Source organism: Heliconius melpomene, chromosome 6 (assembly GCF_056956725.1).
Source record: "Heliconius melpomene rosina isolate 202511_hmr_F chromosome 6, ASM5695672v1, whole genome shotgun sequence".
NCBI classification, from domain to species: domain Eukaryota; kingdom Metazoa; phylum Arthropoda; class Insecta; order Lepidoptera; family Nymphalidae; genus Heliconius; species Heliconius melpomene.
The window spans coordinates 1,589,878-1,614,966 of NC_140394.1; the positions used below are offsets into that span (position 1 = coordinate 1,589,878).

At 33.3% G+C, this 25,089-nt stretch overlaps 1 protein-coding gene across 1 annotated transcript; it reads right to left on the reverse strand.

The window, feature by feature from the left end:
* Positions 1 to 10: 10 nt before the first annotated feature.
* On the reverse strand, positions 11 to 23,334 carry LOC146538022 (V-type proton ATPase 116 kDa subunit a1-like). Its single transcript, XM_085186782.1, has 14 exons — positions 23,195 to 23,334; positions 15,999 to 16,124; positions 11,064 to 11,231; positions 10,376 to 10,699; positions 7,437 to 7,613; positions 6,463 to 6,675; positions 5,888 to 6,038; positions 4,988 to 5,364; positions 4,471 to 4,580; positions 3,918 to 4,045; positions 3,338 to 3,555; positions 2,921 to 3,092; positions 2,454 to 2,625; positions 11 to 2,264 (listed from the first exon to the last, which is right to left on the reverse strand). The coding sequence occupies exons 2-14, from the start codon at positions 16,104 to 16,106 to the stop codon at positions 2,138 to 2,140; spliced, it is 2,445 nt and encodes an 814-aa protein (XP_085042908.1). The 5' UTR covers positions 16,107 to 16,124; positions 23,195 to 23,334; the 3' UTR covers positions 11 to 2,137.
* Between the last annotated feature and the right edge of the window lie 1,755 nt (positions 23,335 to 25,089).

Consider the following 25,089-nt stretch of genomic DNA (forward strand, 5'->3'; position numbering starts at 1 on the left):
AAAAGTCAAATTTAAATATATTCATTTACTAAAGCAAGATATGTTTTTCAAGGCCACATTTATTGGTCCAAAGAATATAAATAGCTAAATATATTATTTATATTTCTTTAAATAAGAAGTATTTTTTTCAAATTAAAGTGCGAGAAACAATAATTATACGACTGTATCGAAGATTATATCAAAATATAGAACATGCATAGAGAAAAAAGTAAAGTTTAAAATTGAATTACAATATATAATATTTTAAATATTCTTAATTTTTTATTACTTCTATGCTTATAATCTCCTAAATTAAAAAGGCACAGATGCTGTATTTACAAATAACATGCAAAATATTAAAAATCTTTGGTTATAAATAATAAAATATAGAATTTTTTAACATAATATATTAATGGCTCTAAATAAATACAGAAATCTTAATTAGATATATATAAAAAAATAAATATATTTCTATACATAAATAGTATTTATCCTCACGCATCTTTCGCAATATTTAGAACAAGATTTTTTCGTGTTATTCCTAACAATGATCTTTAAATGGCGTTAGTTAACGTAGTTAAAAAAGTTTTAGGCGATTTCAAAGAGGAAGGTTCTCAATTCGGTTTGTATCTCTTGTTTAATGAATATACAATACCTATGGATTATAGGTTAACCATTAAATACGTATAACCATTGTATGCGATAGACGTTCTAACCAAGTCGACGTTGTCATTTCAAATACATTTTTTTTATTATTAAATATCCAGATTAGAACTAGCACCCTCTTTCCAGATTACTTATGTAGTTCAAACAGGATTATATACGAATGCAGGGGTTATATTTTGATATCAAAAATCTTTTATTACCAAACCGAATAAATTACTTAACAGTAATTGATTGTTATTAAGCATAATTAAGAAATACTGTACAGCATACACTTCACACATTAAGCAAGTAACCATTTATAAAGTTATTATTTTATGTAAAATTTATATTCTGTTTTCTAGGAAAAAAATATGTTAAATATCTTATAAATAAGCAAGGACAAGATTCGAAACCGCTTCTACCATGATAGCACTTCCAAGCATTCTAGCCGACTAAATTATCTATACATTAGGGTAGTACAAAAAATGTTTTTCTCGCGTCAACTTAGTAAAAAAATTATTAGATTTTTTTTGTAGACCGTTTCATTTCCTAGCAAAATATGTATTGTTTTTATTTCCATCTTTTTATTTTTATCTCAGTATTTATAAAAACGCAATAAAATACTTTTTATTAAACGCAATAAAACTTCTTTGTTATTTATTTAAAAAATCCTAAATTCACGATGAGAAATGTCTAAATATTAAAAATAAGAGCTGGCCTTTTAAAAGACTTATTGCTAAGATATCCGGAATAAAACTTTCACTATAGCTAGACAAAAACATAAATATTTTTTGGCCCACCCTAACATATACATATTGCAATACACTGCGAATTTTTAATATAGTTAACCACTAATATTTTAAAAGTATACAATAGTATGTATAATATAGGTACTTACATACAGTATTAAAAAAGGCACTAATTTTTAAAGATAAAGCACAAATTTAAGGCAGCTTCGTTAATGTTAATGCCTATGAAATAGTATAACCTATACTTCTAAGTTTACAATTTTTTAAATAACGCCAAATTCCAAGTCCAAGTCTGGAAAACAAAGTGCAAAGGTGCTAAGTTATACAGAATAATTACATTTTGATCTAAAATAGGCTTCAAAGTTATTATATATTTTCATATTTCGTCCATTTAAGAATATTATCCAATTTAAGCGGAATAAAGAAACGTGATTCTCGGTGTTACAACAGTCCGTTCACAGTAAATATATGCATTAGGTCTATTATAACATTTCTTTATAATCTGTTCTGTTCTTTCTATTATGTCGTTCCGAGCGTGCCATTTCTTTATAATAATCTTATGTACAATATATAGACATAATGCTACAGCCATCTCATTCGCCAGCTGAAACATTACTGAGAAAATTATGAACACAACGAACTATCTTGCCTTAAATAACAACAAAATATAACTGCTAAATCTTTTCAAAAGTATCCGTATGCCAAATTCTTCTCACTTCCAAGCAGTTTTCATAATTATAAGGTAAATGTTCCATCATGAAATGTCACTCGGGTGGTCCACCGTTCGGTTTCGCCTTAACTTCTTCTTCGTCAGCCTCCAAGATGACTGAGAAGGAGAACGGCAGGAAGGCATATCCTTGACCTTCGTAGAATTTACTCATGAATTCTACCCTGTAATCGTATTGATAAAGTATGCTTAGTGCAGGGAAAGTATTTAGACTATTCTATTAAAAAAATAGTTTTCTGGAGTTTAAGCACAAAAAATTTTGTTAATCGAATATAAAGTCACACCCAATGTCTGCGCCACGGCATCAAGATATAAAGTTTTCAAAAAAAAATTTAAACCCTAAAAATACATACCAATGCAATCTCAACGTGTGTAAGAAAGCTGACAATCCTTCCATTAGCACCAATATGGCGAGTGTGAAGAACGCCCAAACAGCAAATATTACATATAATACTATGGCGTTTACGGCAGAACCACCACGAAGACCCATGGTTAATAAACGCTGCCATAATACTGCTGATAGTTCTAGAAAAAAAGAGGGAAAAGTAAGAAATAGAGTTAATTTAAAGAGTTTAAAAACATCTGAACTTTTGACATGTCTTGCAATCGATAAATTGTATTTGAATAAGCACTGTCATGATTATTTTTAAATTATTAATATTTTCCTGCTATGCCACAGCGCTAAGTTCCGCCGCTTAATACGTGATATAGCGAATTCGACGTAAGTGTCTTAATAGGAACTGAATATTTTAACATTAGGTTCCCAGGTTCTCTCTGCCTACAGGGTAAAGCTAAAAAAAGGTTTTTTTTTTATACTTACGAGCATGAGCCAAAGACAAGGCCCACAAGCGTAGATACGAGGCGGTGTGAGACACAGCTCCTAGCACGTACTCTATGGTGTGGATTGCTTGAGTTATCAACACTTCGCCCATACCACCGTCGTTAGGGTCTTGTTTTGATACTTCCCCGGTTTCCACACCTCGAGTGTATCTCTGAAAAAAATGACCTCATGCTTTAACCTGTTCTCCACTTTCCGCCAAACTCTTAAGGCATTGCGCGTTGAGTGGCGAAACTCAACACCGCGTTTTGGTTACCAGAGCAAATAAAAAAGTACTCGCCATTATATTCTTCGAGCAGGAATCGAACCCACAATCGTCGCATTTCTGCTTGTATCTCTACGCCACGACGGCCTCATCATAAATATAGTTGCTTAAGAAAAAGAAAATAAAATACATACCCTGCGTTTCTTATCCATCATCATCTGATAAACCGGTTTACCAAACAACATGATAGGTATACATAGGAAAGCGATACCTAAGAAAGTCTTCTGTAAAGCTTCTTGTCCGTCAAACATAAACGGCCGACAAGGCTCCTTGGCTACGGACTGCTTCATTAACATCATATTAATGAAGATGATCAGGACGGATGGTGCACAGTATGTACCCATGGATTCATCTGAAAAGTAATATTTTAATTATATACACTGTTTTTGCTACTATTCAGAATAGTCTAGGCGCAATGGTACGAACGTCTGATAGTCACATCAGCGCAACAGGTTGTGGGTTTGATTCTCAGTCGAGGAAATATTTAATATTTTTATTTCTTCGCCCTGGTGTCGAGGAAAGGCATTGCAAGGCCTTTATGTTTTTATAGTTACGTAATCAGCGTCTGATTTAATCCAAGTACAAATTTATGTTGATGCGATGAAGATAAAATTTTCGGCAACAGGTTAATTAATTGAAATTTTGGAATCTCTTAAAAGTTATTTCAATGAATTTTTATAATTTAAATAGAGGACCTGGAGGAGTAGACCTTACCTGTTGCTTCTGCGGAATACATTATCCACTTTATGATCATCAGTACACACAGATACCAGAACAGAAGAAGCAAAAACAAAATCTGCGGGATGTACTGCAACAGAATCATCTCGGGTTTCTTGAAGAAGCTGAAATGTAACAAACGAATGAATTATTGTAGTATTTAGATAAATATTATTCGACTGTTAGGTGAATGGAAATAAATATCTGCTAGGCGCATTTTAGATAGTAAATTTAGATTTTGATTCCCATTTATGATACACTATTGCGTTGATCATCGATATGGATTTAAATACTATAAAATCATATATTTTACTAAGAAATCTTTTTGTTTTATAATATTAGCACTAAGCATACAAGCGTCTCAGCTTCTTGAAAAAACATGGCTCTTGGGACTTGTTACTACGGTGGGACGTATATGATATATTCTTGTTCCTTATTTAATTTTTGGGTTTTTAAGCTAACCAGTCAAACTTAATGGCTTATAGATGCGTTAAATTATACTAATTATAGAATATTATACTATAAGTAACTTGTTGAATACAGTAATTACTTGAAGTTTACCACACTCAATGTCACACCGAACGCCATGTGTGTCACGCCGAATATTATGGACAGCTTCATCTTGAACGAGTTCAGGAATATTATACTGTTTGATGCGAACTGAAAAACAAATGTAAGTTGCATGAAATAATAAATTATAATTAAAAAAAATGTCTTAAAGAAAATATTGAACGAATAATTCGATTTCCTCTTAGAGGTTTGCATTTCCTTGCTTTAGTAACAAGACAATCAAGGAACCTAGTTTTAAGGCACTCCGTTTTGATTAGGCCACTTCCGTTTCCTAGTTTCCACCAAATTTTAAAAGGTGTTGAGTGGCTGAACTCAATGCAGCGTATTCTACGTTACCAGAGCCCGGAAATGAAAATATTAAATATATAATTTTATAGAGTGGAAATTGAACCCACGACCTGTCGTATTTACAGGCGCACGCTTATGCCCCTGGACCACGACTGGCATATAGGTAAGTTTATAATAAAAAAATAACAGAAGATAACATATATACTAACCTGCCAAGCAGGATCAATACCAAAAGGGTAAGCCGTTTTAGTATAAGCGTCTTTCGGGTCCAAACTAAAAGACGACGTTGTATTCATTAAAGTGTTATAATCATATGGATTCTTCCAACTACTTCCAAATATGTTTAAGGATTTCGAAAACATATCATTATATATTAAACCAGTGTACATGGAAAATATTCCCATTAGAAGTATGATATAGCGTCCTCCGAAGAATATATTCCATATTTCGTTATCAGTTTTCTTCTTTGATAAGGTCTTTTCGTATATAACCAAGATGGCAGCGAAAGCAGTCATTATGATACCGTGGCCGACGTCTCCGAACATCACCGCGAACAGAAATGGGAATGTTATTATGGTGTATAACGCTGAAAAACAATTAAAATAAAAATATTTGTAATAAATCTATGAAAATAATCTTGCTGTTTAGTTAGGTAGGGTGCTTAAGTAAACAGGATGATTGTAGGCTCGAAATGTGTATATGGGTATGGAAAGGAAACTTAGTGAGAAAACACTCCATTCCCATATTTTATATTATGTGACAACTGAGTGATATATGGTTGTTATTAACATTGACTCCCATATCATATCTACGTTAATTAGCTGCCACCATATAACGTGTTATTTTAATTGGCCTAAGTCATTAATTCATTAAAACTTATTTAGCGAAGCGAGTGGTCAATGTAGGTATATCAGTATTATGTTCAATAACTTGGAAGAAACCAACATATTTTAATAGCATTGATATTTCCCTGAGTCATAGTGAAGATAGTTTTAGGAGAACCCTTCCACCTAATTTTAAGGTCTTGCATTTCGTAGTTGTCTCCGTTTTGTTACATTTTTTTACAGGAAAAACAATTTTTTTTTCAATATAACAAAAAAGTAAAGTACCAGGATTAACTTCTCTATAGCTAGCGATTCCATAGGAATCAATTAGTGTTTGGAAACCGCGTGTGAACTTGTTAACTCTGTTGAAGGTCGGAGGAGTCTCCAATGTGGGCACGTGGTGCAGGATTGATGGGATTGGACTACCTGAGGCTTTCTGTAAAAGAAAATAAAAAAAAATATATTTACATGATTATATATTAAAGTTCATAAGAAATTGGAATGGAACATAGAGATAAGTAATTTTTTTTGGAAACTACTTCTATTCCTGTATAATAACTATGTACTATACATGTATACTAATACTAGAAAACTGAAATTTCTTTGGTTGGACACGGTTATATAAGGAACTACTAGTGGAAATATCAGACATTGAGTGTGGAGTGGCAGAACTCAACGGCACACTTAGTCTCGTTACCGGAGCGAAGAAATGAAAATATAAATGTTTCATTTCCAAGAGTGGGAGTCGAACCTACAACCTGTCGCGTTCCATATTAATAAAGACTCAAAAAAATCATCAGTTTTAAGACAAGTGCTTATTATATAATTATATATTTAAAATATTTTAAATTCTTACTAACCACACCATTATCCAAAGCTTTCTGCAATATATACAAATCCTTCCTAGGAACCCAGCACTCAGCTATCAGGCACTTCTTCACGATGTCCATACTGAACATGTTTAGAGTATGATAAATCGCCTTTTCCTTGCGCACTGCCACCATCCACGTGCTGATGTCTCTCGCGATGTTAGTTAGGACCAGCCTACGGTGGTTCTCTGTTTGTTCTAACACCTAGAGATTATTATTATTAGTATTAAGTTGTTTTTGTTAAGGGCTTGGTCTAGGGGGTTATTTTTTCTGTTTACGTATTTAGTTATGTAATTTGTCAGTAACTATCTCACGAATAAATTATTTTTGTAAGGCTGACTGATTCTCCACTTTCCGTCCCATTTTCGACATATTGCGTGTTGATTAAGAAGAAATGAAATAGCCCCGAATGGGAATCGAACCCACAATGTCACGCTAAGAGTCAGTCACAATTACACGCTTGTGGTGTTAATTAGGAACAAATAAATAGAATTTAATAGCTTATTTTTCAAATTAATACCCACGTTTCTTTTCAAGATCTAAAGTAGTACTTAGGAAAATTCTACTTTGTAACACACTCGTGGCAACATTTCTGAGTGTTGTTATCAGAAGAGTATAAATATATGTATATGTATAACCGTGTCAAGGGTAAAGCTCTTTTCTTCTTATCTATACCTAATATTATTACATTCATTATATATTATTATTGATTTGTCCAATGATAGTTATTGATTATTTAGAAATATGTTAATTTCATACTATTTACACATTTGAATTTATAAGCATTTTAGGATTTTTTCTATGAAATATTATAAAATTGTAATATCCAGTCCATTTGATGTTCATTTTCAAAACCAAATGCCTTACTTTATCTTGTTACTCGAGTGGAAATTGGATCTACAGCTGTCGCGTTTATACGACGTAAAATAATTATATAAAAAATGTTAATTTCTACTATTCCATACCATTTCTAAGTCCTTTATCCTCGTTTCGATGCCAGCCAACATGTCCTGTTGCTCTTTGTACGTAGCGGGACAGGGATACAACGTTGCTTGGAAGCCATGGCACACTTTTTTCACTCTCAATTTTATTTGCTCGCCGTGAAAGAACACAACGAACACTGTCTTTTGAAGTTCATGTCCCTGAAAAAAAAATATATAATACTTTTTTTATTTTAATACAGTATCTCGCACAGCAGTGTAGGGAGAGGTTCCCAGGTTCCATCTGCATACTGTGCTTTCTGCGGGATAAAGAATCTATAAAAATAATAAAATAAAGTAATGTTTTATATGTTATCAATAAAATGTAGAACCTTCGTGGAAACAAAGAAAATCAATAAAAAATCTGAGTCAACGACCCAGTAGTGCCATTTACCGTACCTCGTTTAGCTAGGTCTTTACGTTATTATACCGTGTTGTTAATTTCTAGAATTTTTATTTGAGTTACAATTTCGTATCTTTCACCTATTACTATCAACTTATTGTTAAGGCACTCCGTTTCCATCAAACCCACAAATGTCATATTTACACGAAGGAGGAACGTAAGAACCTAGTCTAAGGTGACTCCTTTCCTAATTATGAAACCTCCGCTCCCCACTTTCCGCGAAAATTCTTGAGGCATTACATGTTGAGTGGCGGAACTTAATACTGTGTTCTGCCTCGTTTTCAGAGCGAGGACATGTAAATATTAAATATTTCATTCCCCAACTGGGAATCGAGCTCACAGCCATCGTGATTATGGACGCATCCTTATACCTTTCAGCCACGAGCGCCTCAAGATGCTAATTAAACTAATCTTCTTCTTCTTCGTGTCAATGAATGGAGAATTCATATCACATTTTGCCAGTATTTAGCCACGTCGACTGCGGCATCTGTTGCTTCCATCAGATCGTCATGTGAGCAGGTGAATGGACATTTCGGGCAGGAGAGTAAGTGTGCCATCGTTTGTGGATCGGCGCCACAGTCACAGGGTGACCCATCCCTCAGTTCGTACCCCCATCTCACGAGAAGCTCTTTGCATCGGCCAACCTGGCTCCGTAAACGATTAAGTGACTTCCATGTTGGCCACTGCAAGTTGTAACCTGCGGGTAGGCACTCTTTGGGGGGAACAAAGCCTGAAGGTGGCGAGTAGATTGTCTGCCATAACCGTATCCTAGCGCGACTCGGAATGCAATCTAGAGCTTTGGTAGCTTGAATAAAACTGTGGCGACTTTTCAAGCGGGCACGAGGTGCGGTGTAGCCAAAGAGTGGGTGCCGAGGGTCTTTTTCCTGACGCATTTTTTCGACAGAACATGCCACCTCACGTCGAACCTTAGGAGGCGCTATTCCGGCCAGAGGGTAGACCTTGTTTAATGGTGTGGGCTTAAGGCAACCAGTAATTATTCGACAAGTCTCATTTAATGCTATGTCCACCTCCTTTGCATGAGCGGAACGGTGCCAAACTGGACACGCATATTCACCCGCAGAGAAAGATAGAGCGAGGCCTGTTGTACGAAGTACGTGCGGAGATGCCCCCCAATGTGTTCTCGTTAGCCGACGGAGCAGATTATTTCTTGCACATACTTTTTGTTTGGTATACAGGCAGTGAGCTTTAAATGTTAAAGACCTGTCCAGTATAACTCCCAGGTATCGTGGTTGTGGACAGTGTTGAATTTGAGCACCTCGCCAAGATATTTGAAGAGGCCTGTTTGCTTCACGATTCCTCAGGTGGAACGCACACGACTGAGTTTTAGACGGGTTGGGTTTAAGGGCGTTATCGTCATAGTAAGAGTCGAGTGCGCTTAGGGCTGTCTTCAGCAAACTTTCCACCTCCTCAAAACATGGCGCCTGAGCAGCCAAAGCAAGGTCATCGGCATAGAGGAATTGATGGGTGTTTGGAGTTTTTGGTTGATCGTTGGTATAAATGGAAAATAAGGCCGGGGCTAAGACACTCCCTATTAAACTAATAATTGATTGATTAGTAAACAACTATATCATTGATATCGTCAATACAAAACTACTGGACGATAAAATATGAAAAGCATGCCATTGTCCTAAGCCTTTAAGTAGCCTGCTTTAGGAAAGTACATTATTTTATGTTATCAGTGATTCACACTCGACTGATAAAACAAAAGTATTAAAGGATTAACAAGTAGACATGCTCTTTATAGAGTTAGTTAGATTAAAGCAATTCTAGAGAAGAGAAAAAAGAGGGAAAAATTAAAAGTATGAATGTGGTGGAACTCAACGCTGCGCTTTGCCTCGTTACCAGAGCGAGAAAAGGTAATTATTTCATTTCTTCGAGTGAGAATCGAACCCACAAACTCGAGTCCTCGCATCGTGATTAAAGTCACACGTTGCTCCTGCGTCACGACTTGCCTCAATATCATCTAAAGTTCATTGTAAATGTCTCTTTCATTTAACAGGATATACTGAATCGTGGGGTAATATCGGTTCTTCGGAATGGGCAGACAAAGTTCGGCGTTGGGTTACGTTACCCTGCACGCGGTGTGTCTATATAAACAAGAATCGGAACAAATAAAATAAAATTTCTTATCACTGGCTTATCTCCGCTTCCCCCATAAATGCGGAAAGTGACTAAAGTATATCACCTTTCTAGTTCATACCCTAATTACTCTTTTGTTTTTTTCGTCATTAAACTGTCATCAACAAGTTGTTAAATCTTTTACGTGCTGTTGATACATCGTATGATACGCAAAGTGTAATATAAAATATCACAATCTACACATTTGTATAGAAAATAGCCACCGAAATTAAAATGAATTGTTTGTGGGTTTGATTACCACAAGGAGGAAACCACTCAACACGCAATGCCAGTTTTAACAATAGCTTCCCGGGCTTTCTCTGCCTACCTTGCCATATGCAGGATACAGCATGAAGCTAAGAAAATACAGTATGATACGAACCGTAACAGGATCCTTCAGAGGTTCATCAATTTGGGCTTGTTTAAAGAAAATATTTCCATGGGATATTCTCCATAACATTCTTTCGAAGGAAGGCACTCTTGGTGTGGTCACCACACCAGCTATAAAACCTAAATGGCCTATAGCATCATTATTGTACACTTGGACGGACGCTGAAATCTTCCTATGAGCACTGTGGTCCTGGAAGAAGGTTTGGGTCTTCTCAATCAAAATCTTAAGTTCAATCAACGCGAGGTAATCTGTTTTTAAATTTTGGGCGTTTTTCGTTATTTCTTGGATTTCTGATTCAATGTAGTCTATTCGTTCCTGTAAAAAATGATAATTAATTTTATTATTATATATACTGGGTAGCGAAAATGTTAATAATAATATTTCTGTTCTTTATAAATTATAATAGGAATTGTTGTGTCAATTGTTGTTTAACTTCTATCACAATCAATTATGTTGTTAATTATGTTGTAACTGACGCTTGAAAGTTCAATATAGAAAGTTTTATTTTCAGGATAGTATGCGTAATGGAACCTAATTTTAAGAAACTGTCCCCCCCATGCAATATTCGAATTTCAAGACATTCCGTGGTGAGTGGCGCAGCATCTGGGTTCGAATCCCATGAGGGAAATGAAGATAAAGCCCACTTTCAACACTCATCGTTGTAATGTTACATCTATACCTCCAATATATTAATTTCCCTCGGCGTCAACACTCTAGGCGAGGGCTTAGGCGGGGGCGGCGGCTCGGGCAGTTCCCCGCTCACCCATCGTAACTTGCGCTCCATTTCACTGCATCTACGCACTTCCGTCACGTAGCGACGCTGGAAGTCGTTTACGTGCGGGTTTAGCTGGAACAGACAGATATTGTTAAAAGAAAATTATATTTCATGAGTTTATTAAGACATGACAAGACAAGGTTTATTACTATCCATATATTAATGTCTTTACTCTTTACTCTATTTTACGAAAATTGTGCGGACGTATGAGAATGAAATTTCCTAATAATTATTTCAAGTGCGTTATTTTAAAATACAAATAATATACCATATGTTTGACAATACACATTTCTGCATAAATTAACTTACATGTTGGTATGGCAACGTGTTTTGTATGCGTCAATTGGTTCTCTATAGTATGTAATAACGCAGAGAAAATAATGAATGATAAAAAAATTGATGATAAAGTCTCTGAAATATAATAGTAAGTATACATTTCATGAGAAGACGAGTTTAATTATAATTATGGTAATGATGATAAATGTTATATGAACACTCCGCCAGCAGTTGGGATCGCCAGTGTCTTAATGGGAACAGAGTGTCTTTAATCTAGGTTCCCAGGCTCATTCTACCTACCCTGATATGTACGGGATATAGTATGGAGTTAAAAAAAGGAATGTCACCACTAATTGGTATATATGTATGTACAGAGAACGTAACGAAAAATTAGTATATTTTTATGATTTGGTTATTATCTACTCTCATTATTATCAAAATAATTCTCTAGAAGTTTAGAAGGTTAACTAAGATCTATCCTTTGTATCTACCTCTACCACTAGGTTGTTGTTTTCATTTGAGAAATCTATAATTTTTTGTCTGCATTGTTCACTCTAATATCAGTAACGGCTTAACTGATTTAATTGCAGTTTTCTCTATTGTATTGTACGTATATGTAAAACTAGCGGCCCGCTCGCGGTTTCACCCGCGTGAACTATGTTATTATTAATTTCTGTCTCCATGTCTACGTCTTAGTGACGTCTATGCAAAAATTTGAGACTCCTAGCATTTGTAGTAACGAAGTTTCATACAAACTTTCGACCCCAAAAACAACCCCTCAGAAATCGAATATTGCAAATTCCCGTCTTAGCGAGCACCTACGTCCTATAAGTAACTCCTATGCAAAATTTGAGATTCCTAGCACTTGTGGTTTCTGAGATTTCGTGATGAGTGAGTGACCTTTCGATTTTATATATACAAGAAATAAAAAAAGATACAGAACAATTTACCTAATTAATTTAATTTTATGAATTTATTTAATTTATTTATTTATGTACCTGCAAATTGACCATTTTTTATAGAAAAGTTATAATAATTGATTGCGACATACAAAATTGAATGCCGGTCATAACGTAGCGAGACCGCACCTTAACACCGAAATAGAGCAATGGGCTATTCACAGCATCCGATCTCCATCAGTTTTATTACTTCATTTATAACTCGTCGCTTAGCGTTTTATCTAAACGAGTGTCGTTGCGAATGTTCTTTTTTATTTTATTGCTTAAAAGTGTCTGTCTGTATTAAAGAAGGTTACGGGTTTGATTTTTTTTAGCTTTACAGTAGGCAGAGGGAACCTAGGCTTCGAGTGTAAAGGCACTCCGTTCCGTACCGAATCTTAGAGGCATTGTGGGTTGAGTAGCAGAACTCAACGCCGCGCTTTGCCTCGACACTAGAGTTGAAACAAAAATTCTTGAGAATTCATTTTCATTTTCATTTTTTGAAAGAACAGAGTTGAAGAAATGGAAATATAAATTTAAATAAGTATTTCATTTCTTCGAGTGGGAATCGAACCCATAACCAGTCGGTTATACAGTCACACTTTGTGCTCCTGCGCCACGACTGGCCTAAATAAATAATATTTTTAATAAAATAATTTTTACATTCAAAGATATCAATTAGCTTTTAATTTACATTAAAAACACATGTTAAAATACATGTGTTTTTAATGTAAATTACACATGAATTTGTATCTATAAGTGAGGTTTAAGATAATATTTTCTTGAAACTCTCTTTATAAACACATAGTAAGTGCCTGACGCCTTCAACTAACGTCAGTAAACACTTATAGAGTGTAGGCACAGTACGTGATAATATGTCGGCCTCATTGTCGTTTCAATTAAAAACAATTATAGTAGCGACGTCGGTGAATGGTTCACTTGTTTAAATTAATTATATAACTTATGTCTAATTTTTATGTGTCTGTTAATTATAACTATGGAGTAACATACCTAGAACGTATTTTTTTAGCTTCACCATGTATCCAACTCATAATAAGATAGATAGAGGAACCTTAGCTTGGGAACTTAATGTTAAGACACGTCGTCCCTATTAAGACACTTCTGTTCTCCACTTTCCACCGAATTCTGGATGTATTGTGTTGAGTGGCAGAACTCAACACTGCGTTTTACCTCGTTACTAAAGCGAGGAAATAAAAATATTAAATTTGTCTACATGAAAGTCACTACCCCGTTTACCCTGAGTGGGGTTCGAATCAACAACCATCACTAACAGTCACAGTCGGTTCCACAAGGCCACGATTGTAACTGCTATAATGATTTGAACTCACAACCGTTACATATTCCGGATAGTCAATCCCAACTGTGCCACAACGGCGTAATAAACACTTTAAATATTCTAGATAAAATATTTTTAGTACACTTTTACGGCATCTCTGTGGATAGACAATAAAATGACTCGGAAATCCATTATTTGAATATTATGAGTAGAGATTATTAAGCTTCATATTATCTTGTCTGAGTCATTCTAAATTTCGCTGTCTTTTTTATATACGGTCGTCGTGGCGCTGGAGCATAGACGTGCGACTTTAAACAGGACGGTTGTAGGTTCGATTTCCATTCGGGGGAATGACATTTTTAATATTTTCATTTCCTCGCTTTTGTAACGAGGCATAGGCGTTGAGTTCAAAGTAGTTCTCGATATTATATAATTCAATTTCTAGGTGTTAAAGAGAGAAAAACATTAAGAGAAAGAGCGAAAGGAACAGACACTTTATTGTAATATCTTACTGAGAATATTAATTAACTATTATACTAATAATACAAAAAAAGGTAAAGAATATCTATTATTTCATACAAAAAGTAGGGAATTCCAGGAAATTTTGAATAAAACATTCAAAATCGATAGTCCTAGCCCCTCCCTAAGCATAGCGTTATAACACGCGAATTAGGAGGGTCACATAAATAATGGCTCAGCATTTAGCTGATATAATATTTTAGAAGCTAACCTTATTTTTTGATTGACGAAAGCTTTTACTTTGTAGAGAGGCATCGTGGCTTCGCCCGCTTCTTTTTTTTATTTAATATTATTTAAGTGTGTTCAGGCCAGTTATGCCGCAGTGGCACAAGCTTTTGACTATAAACGCATCAGGTTGTAGGTTCGATACCCACTTGAGGAAATTAAATATTTAATATTTTCATTTGTTAGGTCTGGTGTCGAGGCCAGCAGTGGCGTTGAGTTCCGCCACTCAGCTCGCAATGAGAATGAGGAGCGGTGTGTCTAAACACTAAACTCCCTCTGCGTACCCAGCTACATGCGGGATACAGTTTGAAGCTGATAAGTAAATAAAAATAATACTACAATAATATTCAAACCAGGACCCATAAATAAGTAAATATATATTAATTGACGTGAAATCGTAAATGCTATTGTTGTTCCACAAAGCACACCATTATGAATGAACGCAACAGAGGATAATAAATATATTATACGCTATATTTTATGTACAACTTTAGTAACACTTAACGTTTATTAGTTTAGTTCACTCAAGAAGCTTTTGATCATACGAACACCAAAGAAATTTGTACATTTTAAATTTTCCGCTTTCAATATTTGTTTGTTGCCATCATGATGAAGCAGCAAAAAGAGAAAGAGAGAGAAATTGTAAGCGTGACTACGTGATAGTTGGGAGTTCGATTCCTATTTGGGGGAATCCCCTCTCTAAACACGTAATGTCTCGAAAAATTCGGAAAATCCGGGGACCAAAGAGTCGAAGTGCTCTAACACTAAATCCTTTTATCAAGATAGACATCTTGCTATATGCGCGATACAGCGAAAAGAGTTCTTGCAATTAAAAGCACTGTATATTACGAAGTCCATTCGTTTGAATGCTCTTAGTAATAAATATAATGGTACTAAGAAACACACAATAACTATGATAGACGGTAGAGAAATGATTTATATATTACTAAATTACCATTACACATTCCGAAAAGTATTATTAATGTCGGCACATCACTATTTTTAATTGTCAACTTTCATGATGGCTTATACTTTAGAAGTGATGAAATTAATCTTCTGCCTTTTGGAAACGAGGCATGGCCTGAAACTCATACGTTTAAACTTTTATACGTATTCAAAAAAGTATTTTTCTGTCATAATGTGTGAAATAATATTTTAAAATATATATATTTTATAGTAAGTTTATTTATAGGTCGACTTACTTAATAAGAAAAATTTTTTTTTGTAACACAGACAAAAATTAGACTTAGACATAAAAACAAAAAATAGACTTAGACATTAAAACAAAAAATAGACTTAGACATAAAAACAAAAAAAATATCTATCCATCAAAGTACAAGTGTCATAATAGAAGATTACACAAAGAGCCTCGTCAAAATAGGTTTATAGTTCACGAGCGTGTTTCTAACCAGTAGTCGCTGGAATCTAATTCTCCTAATTAGGTATAGTATAGGCATACGTTACATATATCTTTAACCTTCTAGGCGTTGGAAAATACTGCATAATACAAGATTTACATACATACTTTGCATAATAAAATTACATTTTAAGTGCTAATGTGTAAAAATAAGAAAGATAACTCACATCTCTAAACTGTGCGATGCCCGCTTCTCCTAATTCGTACATAGACACGTATGCAGCTTCCGGCTGCACGAACAGCTGGCACAGCACCATCTCCTCGCTTCTGAACATCGTGCTGATGTTTTTGTTCTAGGAATAAAGAAAGTTATCAATGTATTATTTAATTTTTGAGTTTTCTTTTAGTGGGAATCGAACCCACAATCATCACAGTCGCACTCTTGTTTCGACCTCTGTGCCGACGGCCTCTAATAATTAAAAATTTATGTCTATTTGTTTTAGTTTCATGCTTTCAAGTTCCACATACAGTTTGTTAAACAGTGAGAACCTAGTGTAAAGACAATCCTTTTAGTGACGGAACTCAACATCGCTCCGCTGAAAAATAAAAAATATTTACTACTAAATATATCATATACGAGTATGATACCATGGTTTTTAGGTAATAGATAATTTTTTGACATTCTAAGTAATAATTTTCATATTTATTTCTGGTTTATTTGAATTTTTAATACATAATGACTTACTAAATATCTAACTTAAATTATTTAAAAGTCAACGTTTTTATAAATAAATTAAAAATATGGAAGTTGAGCGCCCAAAGCCAATACAGAATTTGTTTTAATCACCAGAAGCAAGAATCTAACCATACCAGGAACAATCACATACTCATATATTAAAAACCAACGTACCACGAGTGGGATTCGGCACAACCAGGTCGTACAAACATACATATAAATACTATCACGACAATGCTATATTTAATATTTTATTAGGAAGTTGCACATTTAGCATTGTGTGAACAGACATGATGTCACGACAGTGCAGTATTAGATGACCACTCAATTGTAATATAGGTGGTATATCTTCACACGTCTACTTATCTTTTACTCCGCTGGCTGTTTTAGTATGGACAAACATATTAAAAACTTAGATAGTGACAAATCACTCATAGTTATCATTTCATCTTATGCTATATTCCCCACCGTAGCAAGATGGTCTCTATTATTAAACAATTCTATTCTATAAATAATATAACAACAATATAAAGAATTTAAGGTGCTCTAGATTTCAAATTACAAATCGGATCCGAGGTACAGACATGCGTCGTTCAGCTGACTGACTGCCAACTTTCGCAATAAATAAAACGTTTGTCAAAGCCCGAGGTTATAATTGGTACTATTTATTGCATTTCCCAAACAATGGTAATAAAAGATAAGACGACTTATTATTTTTATATAAAAATACAAAAATAATATTTAAGATATTTTTTATTTTTATATGTGTATTAAGGCTTTTGTGATAGTTAAAATTAAAAACTTCCGTCCTCACTTGGGGGGGAATGATTATATTTAAATTGGTTTCTTTTTCTCCACTCTGGCAAACAAAACGCGACGTTTGATTTTGTCACTCAATACACAATGTCTCCAACTCGAGTTAATTGTGAAGAACGGAGAATCTTGACACTAAAGACACTAAGAAAAATGCACTTATAAATATATTTCGTAACGCTTTTAGGCAAATAACAATGGCTTTGAGATAAATTTTGGCTCAAAGTCGTGTCTGCGCGCTTGTCGTATCTAACATTGCATTCCTGTAACATCTGTTTTGGTTCTTGTATTTTAAGATATTTTCTATTTTATACTTAGTAATACTAAAGTGTATAATATTTATTTGTAGTGAGTATAGAACATAAAAACATGATTTATTTAATAATAGCGACTCGCTTACGTTGCTTCACTCGTACAATGATTTGTTTTTATTTGTATCTTTACGCTGTATCTCGCACACAGTAGAGTAGGTAGAGGGAACATAGTGTTAAGACACTCCCCTTTTCCCCTAAATTCTGGAGACATTGCGTGTTGAGTAGCGGAAGTCGCTTATGATTTGTTTTCTAATAACATTACCATTTTAAACGATATACATACATACATACATACATACATTTTAACGATAATACATTGGAAACTAAAACTTCAACTAATTTAATAAAATATTATCTAGTTGGAATTTTGTCGCTAAAAATAAATCAGTTTTGAGATAAGCATGCACATATGCGCAGACAAACAGTTAAACAGACAAAAAAAATCTCTAAAGAAATTTCGAACGCATCTTCTAAGAGAAAAAATAAACGTTTTCCATCCATTCCGTAGAGACGTGTTGTTTTAACCTAGTTTTTTATTTTAATTGTTTTCTTTGGCTGACCACATAATTGATAAACCAGTCAGTCAATGAATTATGAATCATTGAAACTATTTGCGTACAAAGGGCAAATTGACAGTAATTAATCAACCTTTCATCGGCATTTTACTGGCACGGTCATGGCCGTGACCGAAAATCCCTCGAATTAAAGCATATTAGGTATACGAGTATAGTGAGTTTCTAAGGTTACGTTTAGTATGTGATTTTTTATTGATGAAAAAATCTAAGAAAGTTTTCAATTTGATGCGTATGTTTTTTATTTTTGAATTCGTTTTTTTTTTTCATTGAGTAGTTAGTTCCTTATAATGTTAATGACAATTGGGTCAGCTTCTATTGGAATATAATAAAAACAAAAACTAAACGTATATTTAACACTTGGTTATTTCTAGACGTTTTTCTTATTCAATTAATGTATAAGTGCTCCAATCCTGATATGTCTGAAATTTTAGTTTCATTCAACATCGATTTTAAATTTAAAAACAAAATTGAAAAGAAATGGTACTATTTCGGTAATCTATTCACTTATTAAGGGAATATGCAAATTATCATCGTCCAAGAACCTATTTAAGTTATCCGTTAAAATTAGGAAATAGGAGCCAAAGGTTTAAATTCTTAAATTCTCTAATTCTTAAAATTTATATCTAACTCATTTCTATAAAATCACCTACAAATTATAAAAAAAACATTGGACGTTACAAAAGTAATAAAATATTAACATGTTTTGACAAATGTCATCATTCCAATGGTGTTATCTGTTGTTGAATGAAAACCCACTTTGTCTAATCAACAGGAAAACGCTTTAATAAATATTTATAATCTATATAGGTATCTATATTCTGTGCTTTCTTTTGGGTAAGAACCCAAAACCATCGATAGCAAATGCAAGAAGAATTAAATATAGCTTTATCGGAGTAGCCAGTAAGAATCTGCATACCTCTTGCACCTAGTCTACAGTACGTTAGCTATATCAGACATTTTGAAATTAATTTAAATATAATATCAGTTATACATTTTAATTAAATGCCTAAAATGGACAAAAATTAGAGAACGCAATATCTTAATCTTAATGATAGGCCCTCTTTAGATAATTAAAAAAATTAAAAGGAACCCGAATAAGACTATTTATTGGACCTCCAGGTTTTCCTGGCGAGGAAATTTGGGTCAAAATAGGGTTGTAAGATTTTCTTATATCTTTACATAGATAGCTAACTTACTATCTATATAGATATAGATAAATAGAAAGCAGCTTTAACCTTTTTCCCGCATAGCAGTAGATAGAAAATAAAGTTTCAGAGTTATTTATTGAGTTTCGAAACTCAACGCCGCGCTTTGTCGTTTTGTAAAAACGAAGAAATAAAATCATTTAACTCCCACGAGTGGGCATCGAACTTATAATCGGTTTTCGAACGTCTTCAATACAGATAAAACTAATACAAACCTACCTACCTACAAAAATATATAAGTTCTTACTTATTCCCTTTTGGAATTTATTTCTTTTTTTGTGTGTGTGTCTTATCGTACCCACTCCCACATAACTATTTGGGTCAATGGCGATTTGAACTTTGAACTTGTCATATCTTGTTGTTATGTTAAGAAAGTCATTATTTACTATTATTGTTTCATCTTAATTTTTAGATTATTTAACATAATTATAATAATCTGATTTCTAGAACGAAGGCGGCACTAGTAAAAAAAACTCTGAATTTGGGTAGGTAGAGAGAGCTCGGGCAATGAAAGCAAACGTTATCGCATTTAAAGATATCGCTAAACCTACAATCGAGTTCCGAGCCCCAGGCAACGCTACAAGATCCTTACACTGCATGATGAGCCCGGCACCCGTATGGTGAATCCATGGAAAGCTTTCTTTTAGCTTATTTATTTAATCTTCGATTATTTTAACTTTGTCTTGTATTTATATCATAAAAATATTCTAAAATTAAGAAAATGACAGAACCTCGAATAAAACATATTTTATTTGCTTTATACAAATATTTCATACAAAATCTAATAATAAATCTTAAATATTACTATTATAAATTAAGCTTTCCACTAAAGCTAAAATATATAATATGTGTAAAAATATATTATATTTCACTGGAAAATAACAAATTTATGTCCAGATGGGCAAGACGAATTGCTTTGAAATTGTTTTTCTATACTCAATTTCAAGGTATATTTCCACCAACACATTGTTTGTCTACAATGTGTGTCCATTCACAAATGAGTATAAATATTGTGAATATAAACATAATATATCAGAAACAACATTTTCTGGTACAATTTTGTTCAATGTAATAAACTATTTTTTTAGCATTACGCGGAATTCCACAAATAGCAGGGTAGACAGAGAGAACCTGGTAACCTAGTGTATAGACACTCCGTTTCCATTAAGTCACTTCTATTCCTATTTATCAATATCTATTTGCCTAAGCTAAAAATAAGTTTTGTAAGTTCAGATTTACAGTAAACCGCCTATACTTTATTTAAGCTGATTCCTACGATGCAGAATTATTTTTTTTATAAAAGTAAAAGAATGTTAACACTAACGTCGCGATAATCAGTTATTTGTGAATTTATTATATGCCAAGTACTCAATTGTAAAGTGATTGTGGCATGGAGCAGAGTGTCTCAACACTATGCTCGGTAGGCAGTGTTGCTACATGCGGGATGCAGCGTGCAGCTGAAAAATAAATTCGTACCCGGCCAAAGCACTATTTAAATCAACATATGAATAAAGGTAATTAGTGTTTAAATATTGTTAACCAGTCAATCCAAGTGATTCTGGCAACACCACGATTCCCAGGCAGTTGCAAAGAGACCACATCTGCCATTTTTATACCTGGACGCTGTCCAAGTAGTCGCAGTTATCGTTATCGGTGTCGCATTCCTTTGAACTATTATATAGTTGTTAGAAGTTCATGTATTAATTACAATTTGTATAATATTATTATTTCTATAAAGTTTTTATTATATTATACCTTTTTTGTCTGAGAAAAGTTTGATACTAATATATTAAGCTTTCCTTTGTATGAGACAAGATGTTAAAATAAAAAAAAAATACAGTCGAATTGATAACCGCCTTTTCTTACAGAAGTCGGTTAAAAAAGTAATAACATTTTTAAATATATACATATATTATGTTACAATTAGGTACATTATATTAATTAATATTCTCTAGTTTTAATTTCTTTAAAATTTAATGCTTTGAATATAATTCACTTAACACTTTATTTTTTTATTCAGCTTCATAGTCATAGCATTGAGAGTCAAGACACTTCGTTGTCCACTGCAAGCACTTAGAAAGCTGCTTCATTGCAAGCGGAAGGTTGCAGAGGAGAATGTTGACTTATATTTTTTCAGGTTCACGCCGCTCATAGTAGAATAAGCAGAGGGAACCTGGGAACCTAGTGTTAAGTTACTCCATTCCTCGATTTACGATGAATTCTGGAGACATTGTGCGTTGTGAGGCGGAAGTCAACTGCGCGTTTTGCCCCGTTACCAGAGCGAAGAAAATATTTTGCTTAAATTTTTCATTGCCTCAAGTGGGAATCGAACACACAACCTTTCGCGTTTTCAGTCGCTTGGTGCTGCTGTGCTACAACTGCCCGCAACGAAAACAAACTGTTCATGTTTATAATATTAGTATAGATATATAAATACATAATATAGATTCCGAGTTTATTGTGTCACCGCGTCTATTTCTATAAACTATTTTTGTATGTATATCTAAACATTTGGGCGACATGTCGATTGTTAGTCTCGGGGCAGTGTTATCGTACTTAGTGTCATTTGAACTGTATTTTAACAGATGTTATTTCTATGTATATTTATTTTATAATTATTTAAGTTTATTTAAGTGTATTTTATTTAATTGTATTGGTAGGTGTCGATGTGGCGCAGAGGCAGCGTGCGAGTGTAAATGAAACGGTTGTGGGTTTGATTGCCACTTTGGGAATGATAATGTATTTAATAGTTTGATTTCCTTCCTCTGTTACCGAAGGAAAGCGCGGTGTTGAGTTCCGCTACTTAACTACGCCTAGAGGAAATGGAGAACGCATGTGTTGATTGGGAACGGAGTGCCTTGACATTTGATTCCCTGGTTCCCTCTGCCCACCAGAAGTACAGAGTCTAACTTAAAGCGCAATCGATGGCTGTATTTTATCCCATTTGGAGAAATTAATTATTGATTTTTTTTCGTAAAAAGACAACGCATCATTAAGCTCTGCCACACTACCCACAATATTTTGAAAATTGTGTGCAAAAGAAGAGAATAGCATAGTCACAAAGTTCCCTATACTTAAAAATATTTGATGAAACAGTACCTTCATTTATTCTACTTTTTATTGAATTACTGATGAAAATATACTAAAATTGCCTTTTCTTATAATAAAATCGCGATAAATATATATTTATTATTACTTTAAAACTTAAGTTGTTTTATAATACGTGCCTTTATCGTTGTGCCATCATTTTATTATAGCATGACCGCTACGGTATTATAAACGCATTGACTGTGTAATAAAATATAATAATATTGGTAATATACTAGTATATATTATTTCTTATACATAAATATTGATACTATAGGAGCTCAGTGGATCAGTGTTTGAATGATAAGGTAGTTATGGGTACCATTCTCACTCAAAACAATAATAAATTATATTAATTTTTCCAATTTCACGTTATTAACAAATGGAGAAAGGAGTGTCTTAACACTAGGAATACTCACTATCTTGTTAGATTAAAAGCTTAATACACGTAAGTACTTATAATTTAACAGCGCATAATAATAATAGCGAACAATGTAGAGTTATGAATTGAATATACGCAGTAATAATTATTTAGTGAATTTAAAATATTTTTACGCACTAATTCACTTATAAAGACATAATGAAAGAATAATAAAAATATCATATATTTCCCACAAATACGAATATTGTAAATTTTTGAAAAAAAAAAATACAATTAACAAAAAAACAAATAATAATATTGTAATAACTTACTGTATATTTAAATAATTAATTAACACAAATTCACTTCATAAATATTTCTCGGTAACACAGCGGAAATACACAACACTAGCGTCCCAAACGCTTATACCGTCACGACTGGCATCTACCACAGTGTTACCAACCGTAAGATATACTGCTCCCTAATGATATAGTTATTACTTAGTTTATTTTTCCAAAAAGATAAGTATTTTTTTCTTATCTTTATATTTTTTGATATGTTATATGGAATGTAAATGATTAAATTCTAAATTTCTAACACATTCAATTTCGTTAAAAAGTGGCAATAAAAGCCTATTATACAATTTTGATCATAGTGTCAAGACACTTATTTTCTTTTTCTTTAGTATAAAATATAAATGACATCTTTGTCCGAATGAGATTTGACAAAAAAAAAGAAAACAACGGCTCAAACTTAGGGGAAGCTTCAATAGATGTATTGTAAGTTTGTCTGCCACAAATTACAATAAGATAAGTAAAATTAAAAAAAAAACAAACTATATTGAAAGTACTAAAGCAGTTTAACGAAGAGCGATTTTATTATATTTTTTAACTAACAGATGAAGGTTTAAAAGGGTGTTACATACAATTTGACCAGATCTGTTTACGTTGTACTCGCACAGGTGTTGAGTGATGTGTCTGTTACATTTCTTATTTATGTTAATTTAAATAAATAGTAAAATAAATTAAGGCAATCTATATATATTTAAATTTAAATGAAAATTAACCTGCGCAGGAATTTCTTATGCTGCTATTGTCATTGCAACTATGCTATAAATCTTTCTCATTATTATACTTATTCCATACTGCACTACGCCATTGAATTTATAATTTTATACATAGTAGGAGTAAAATAAATATTCTTTTGTTTGTTTACATTATTTAAAAAGATTTATATACAGTTTTACTTATGTATTGATTACTTATTTTATGTATTATCTCTATTGATTATAACAAAATAAATATTTACATATGAAACTATTGAATTTGTATGAATGACCAGTCATGGCGCAGGGGCACAAAGTGTGACTGTAAACGCGACAGGTAGTGGTTTCGATTCCAACTCGAGCAAAATCAAATAATGAATATTTTCATTTCTTCACTCCATTTAGTTAACTTAGCATTAGCAGCAGCAGAGTTAAATTAGCAGCAGAACATAAATTTGAACACTAAGTCTCTTTGCCTACCCTTTTACGAGTATACGCCAGACTACGAGTGAACCTGAAAAAGTCAATTAAGACGTATTTAATTAAGTAAAACCTAGCATATTTAAGTTATTAAATACAATTTTAGGCATATACTCGGTACTTGGTAGCGTGCCGTATGAGCGGAGTCATCGGTCACGACCTTTCGATCCGTCGTCACCGTCAGTGCCGCACTAGGTGTACTCGCGTGAATGTAACCCTTACTTTTTACTTAGTTAATTGTAATTATTATTCAGTTGCTTGTATTTTTTTTATATGTTTTATATTTTTTAAGGTATTTTGAACAGCAGGTACGTAACTTTTATGTGAAGTGAAAATTTTAGTAGATTTTATGGAATTTCTGAATGATGGTATAAATTTTATAAAATATCGCTAATATTCTAATCACTTGTAGATAGCGTCGCATAAATAAATATTTTAATCAAAGAAATATACGAATTAAAAAATACATAGCTAACAAATTAATATGAGGGCTTAGGGAGCTCCGCTCTCCGACCTACGCTCATTGCGTTGTAATTATAAGAAAAATATTTTTGAAAAAAACTCTTGACTACCCTAAAATATTTGAAAATAATAAAAGAGTAGAATTAGTTTTTAAAATTCCTATAATCATCCTATAATCGTTAAGAAATTATGAATTTTCTACCCATCCATCCATTCGTCATCATTCACCGTCATCCCCCA

Bases quoted from the DNA above. Each gene is read 5' to 3' on its own strand.
- LOC146538022 (XM_085186782.1), bottom strand. From the start codon at position 16,106: ATGTTCAGAAGCGAGGAGATGGTGCTGTGCCAGCTGTTCGTGCAGCCG. The intron at 10,700-11,063 runs GTATAGATGTAA...CATTTTTTACAG, and splicing joins GGGAAATTAATATATTGGAG to GAACGAATAGACTACATTGA. The intron at 7,614-10,375 runs GTTCGTATCATA...TTTTTTTTTCAG, and splicing joins CTCTGAAGGATCCTGTTACG to GGACATGAACTTCAAAAGAC.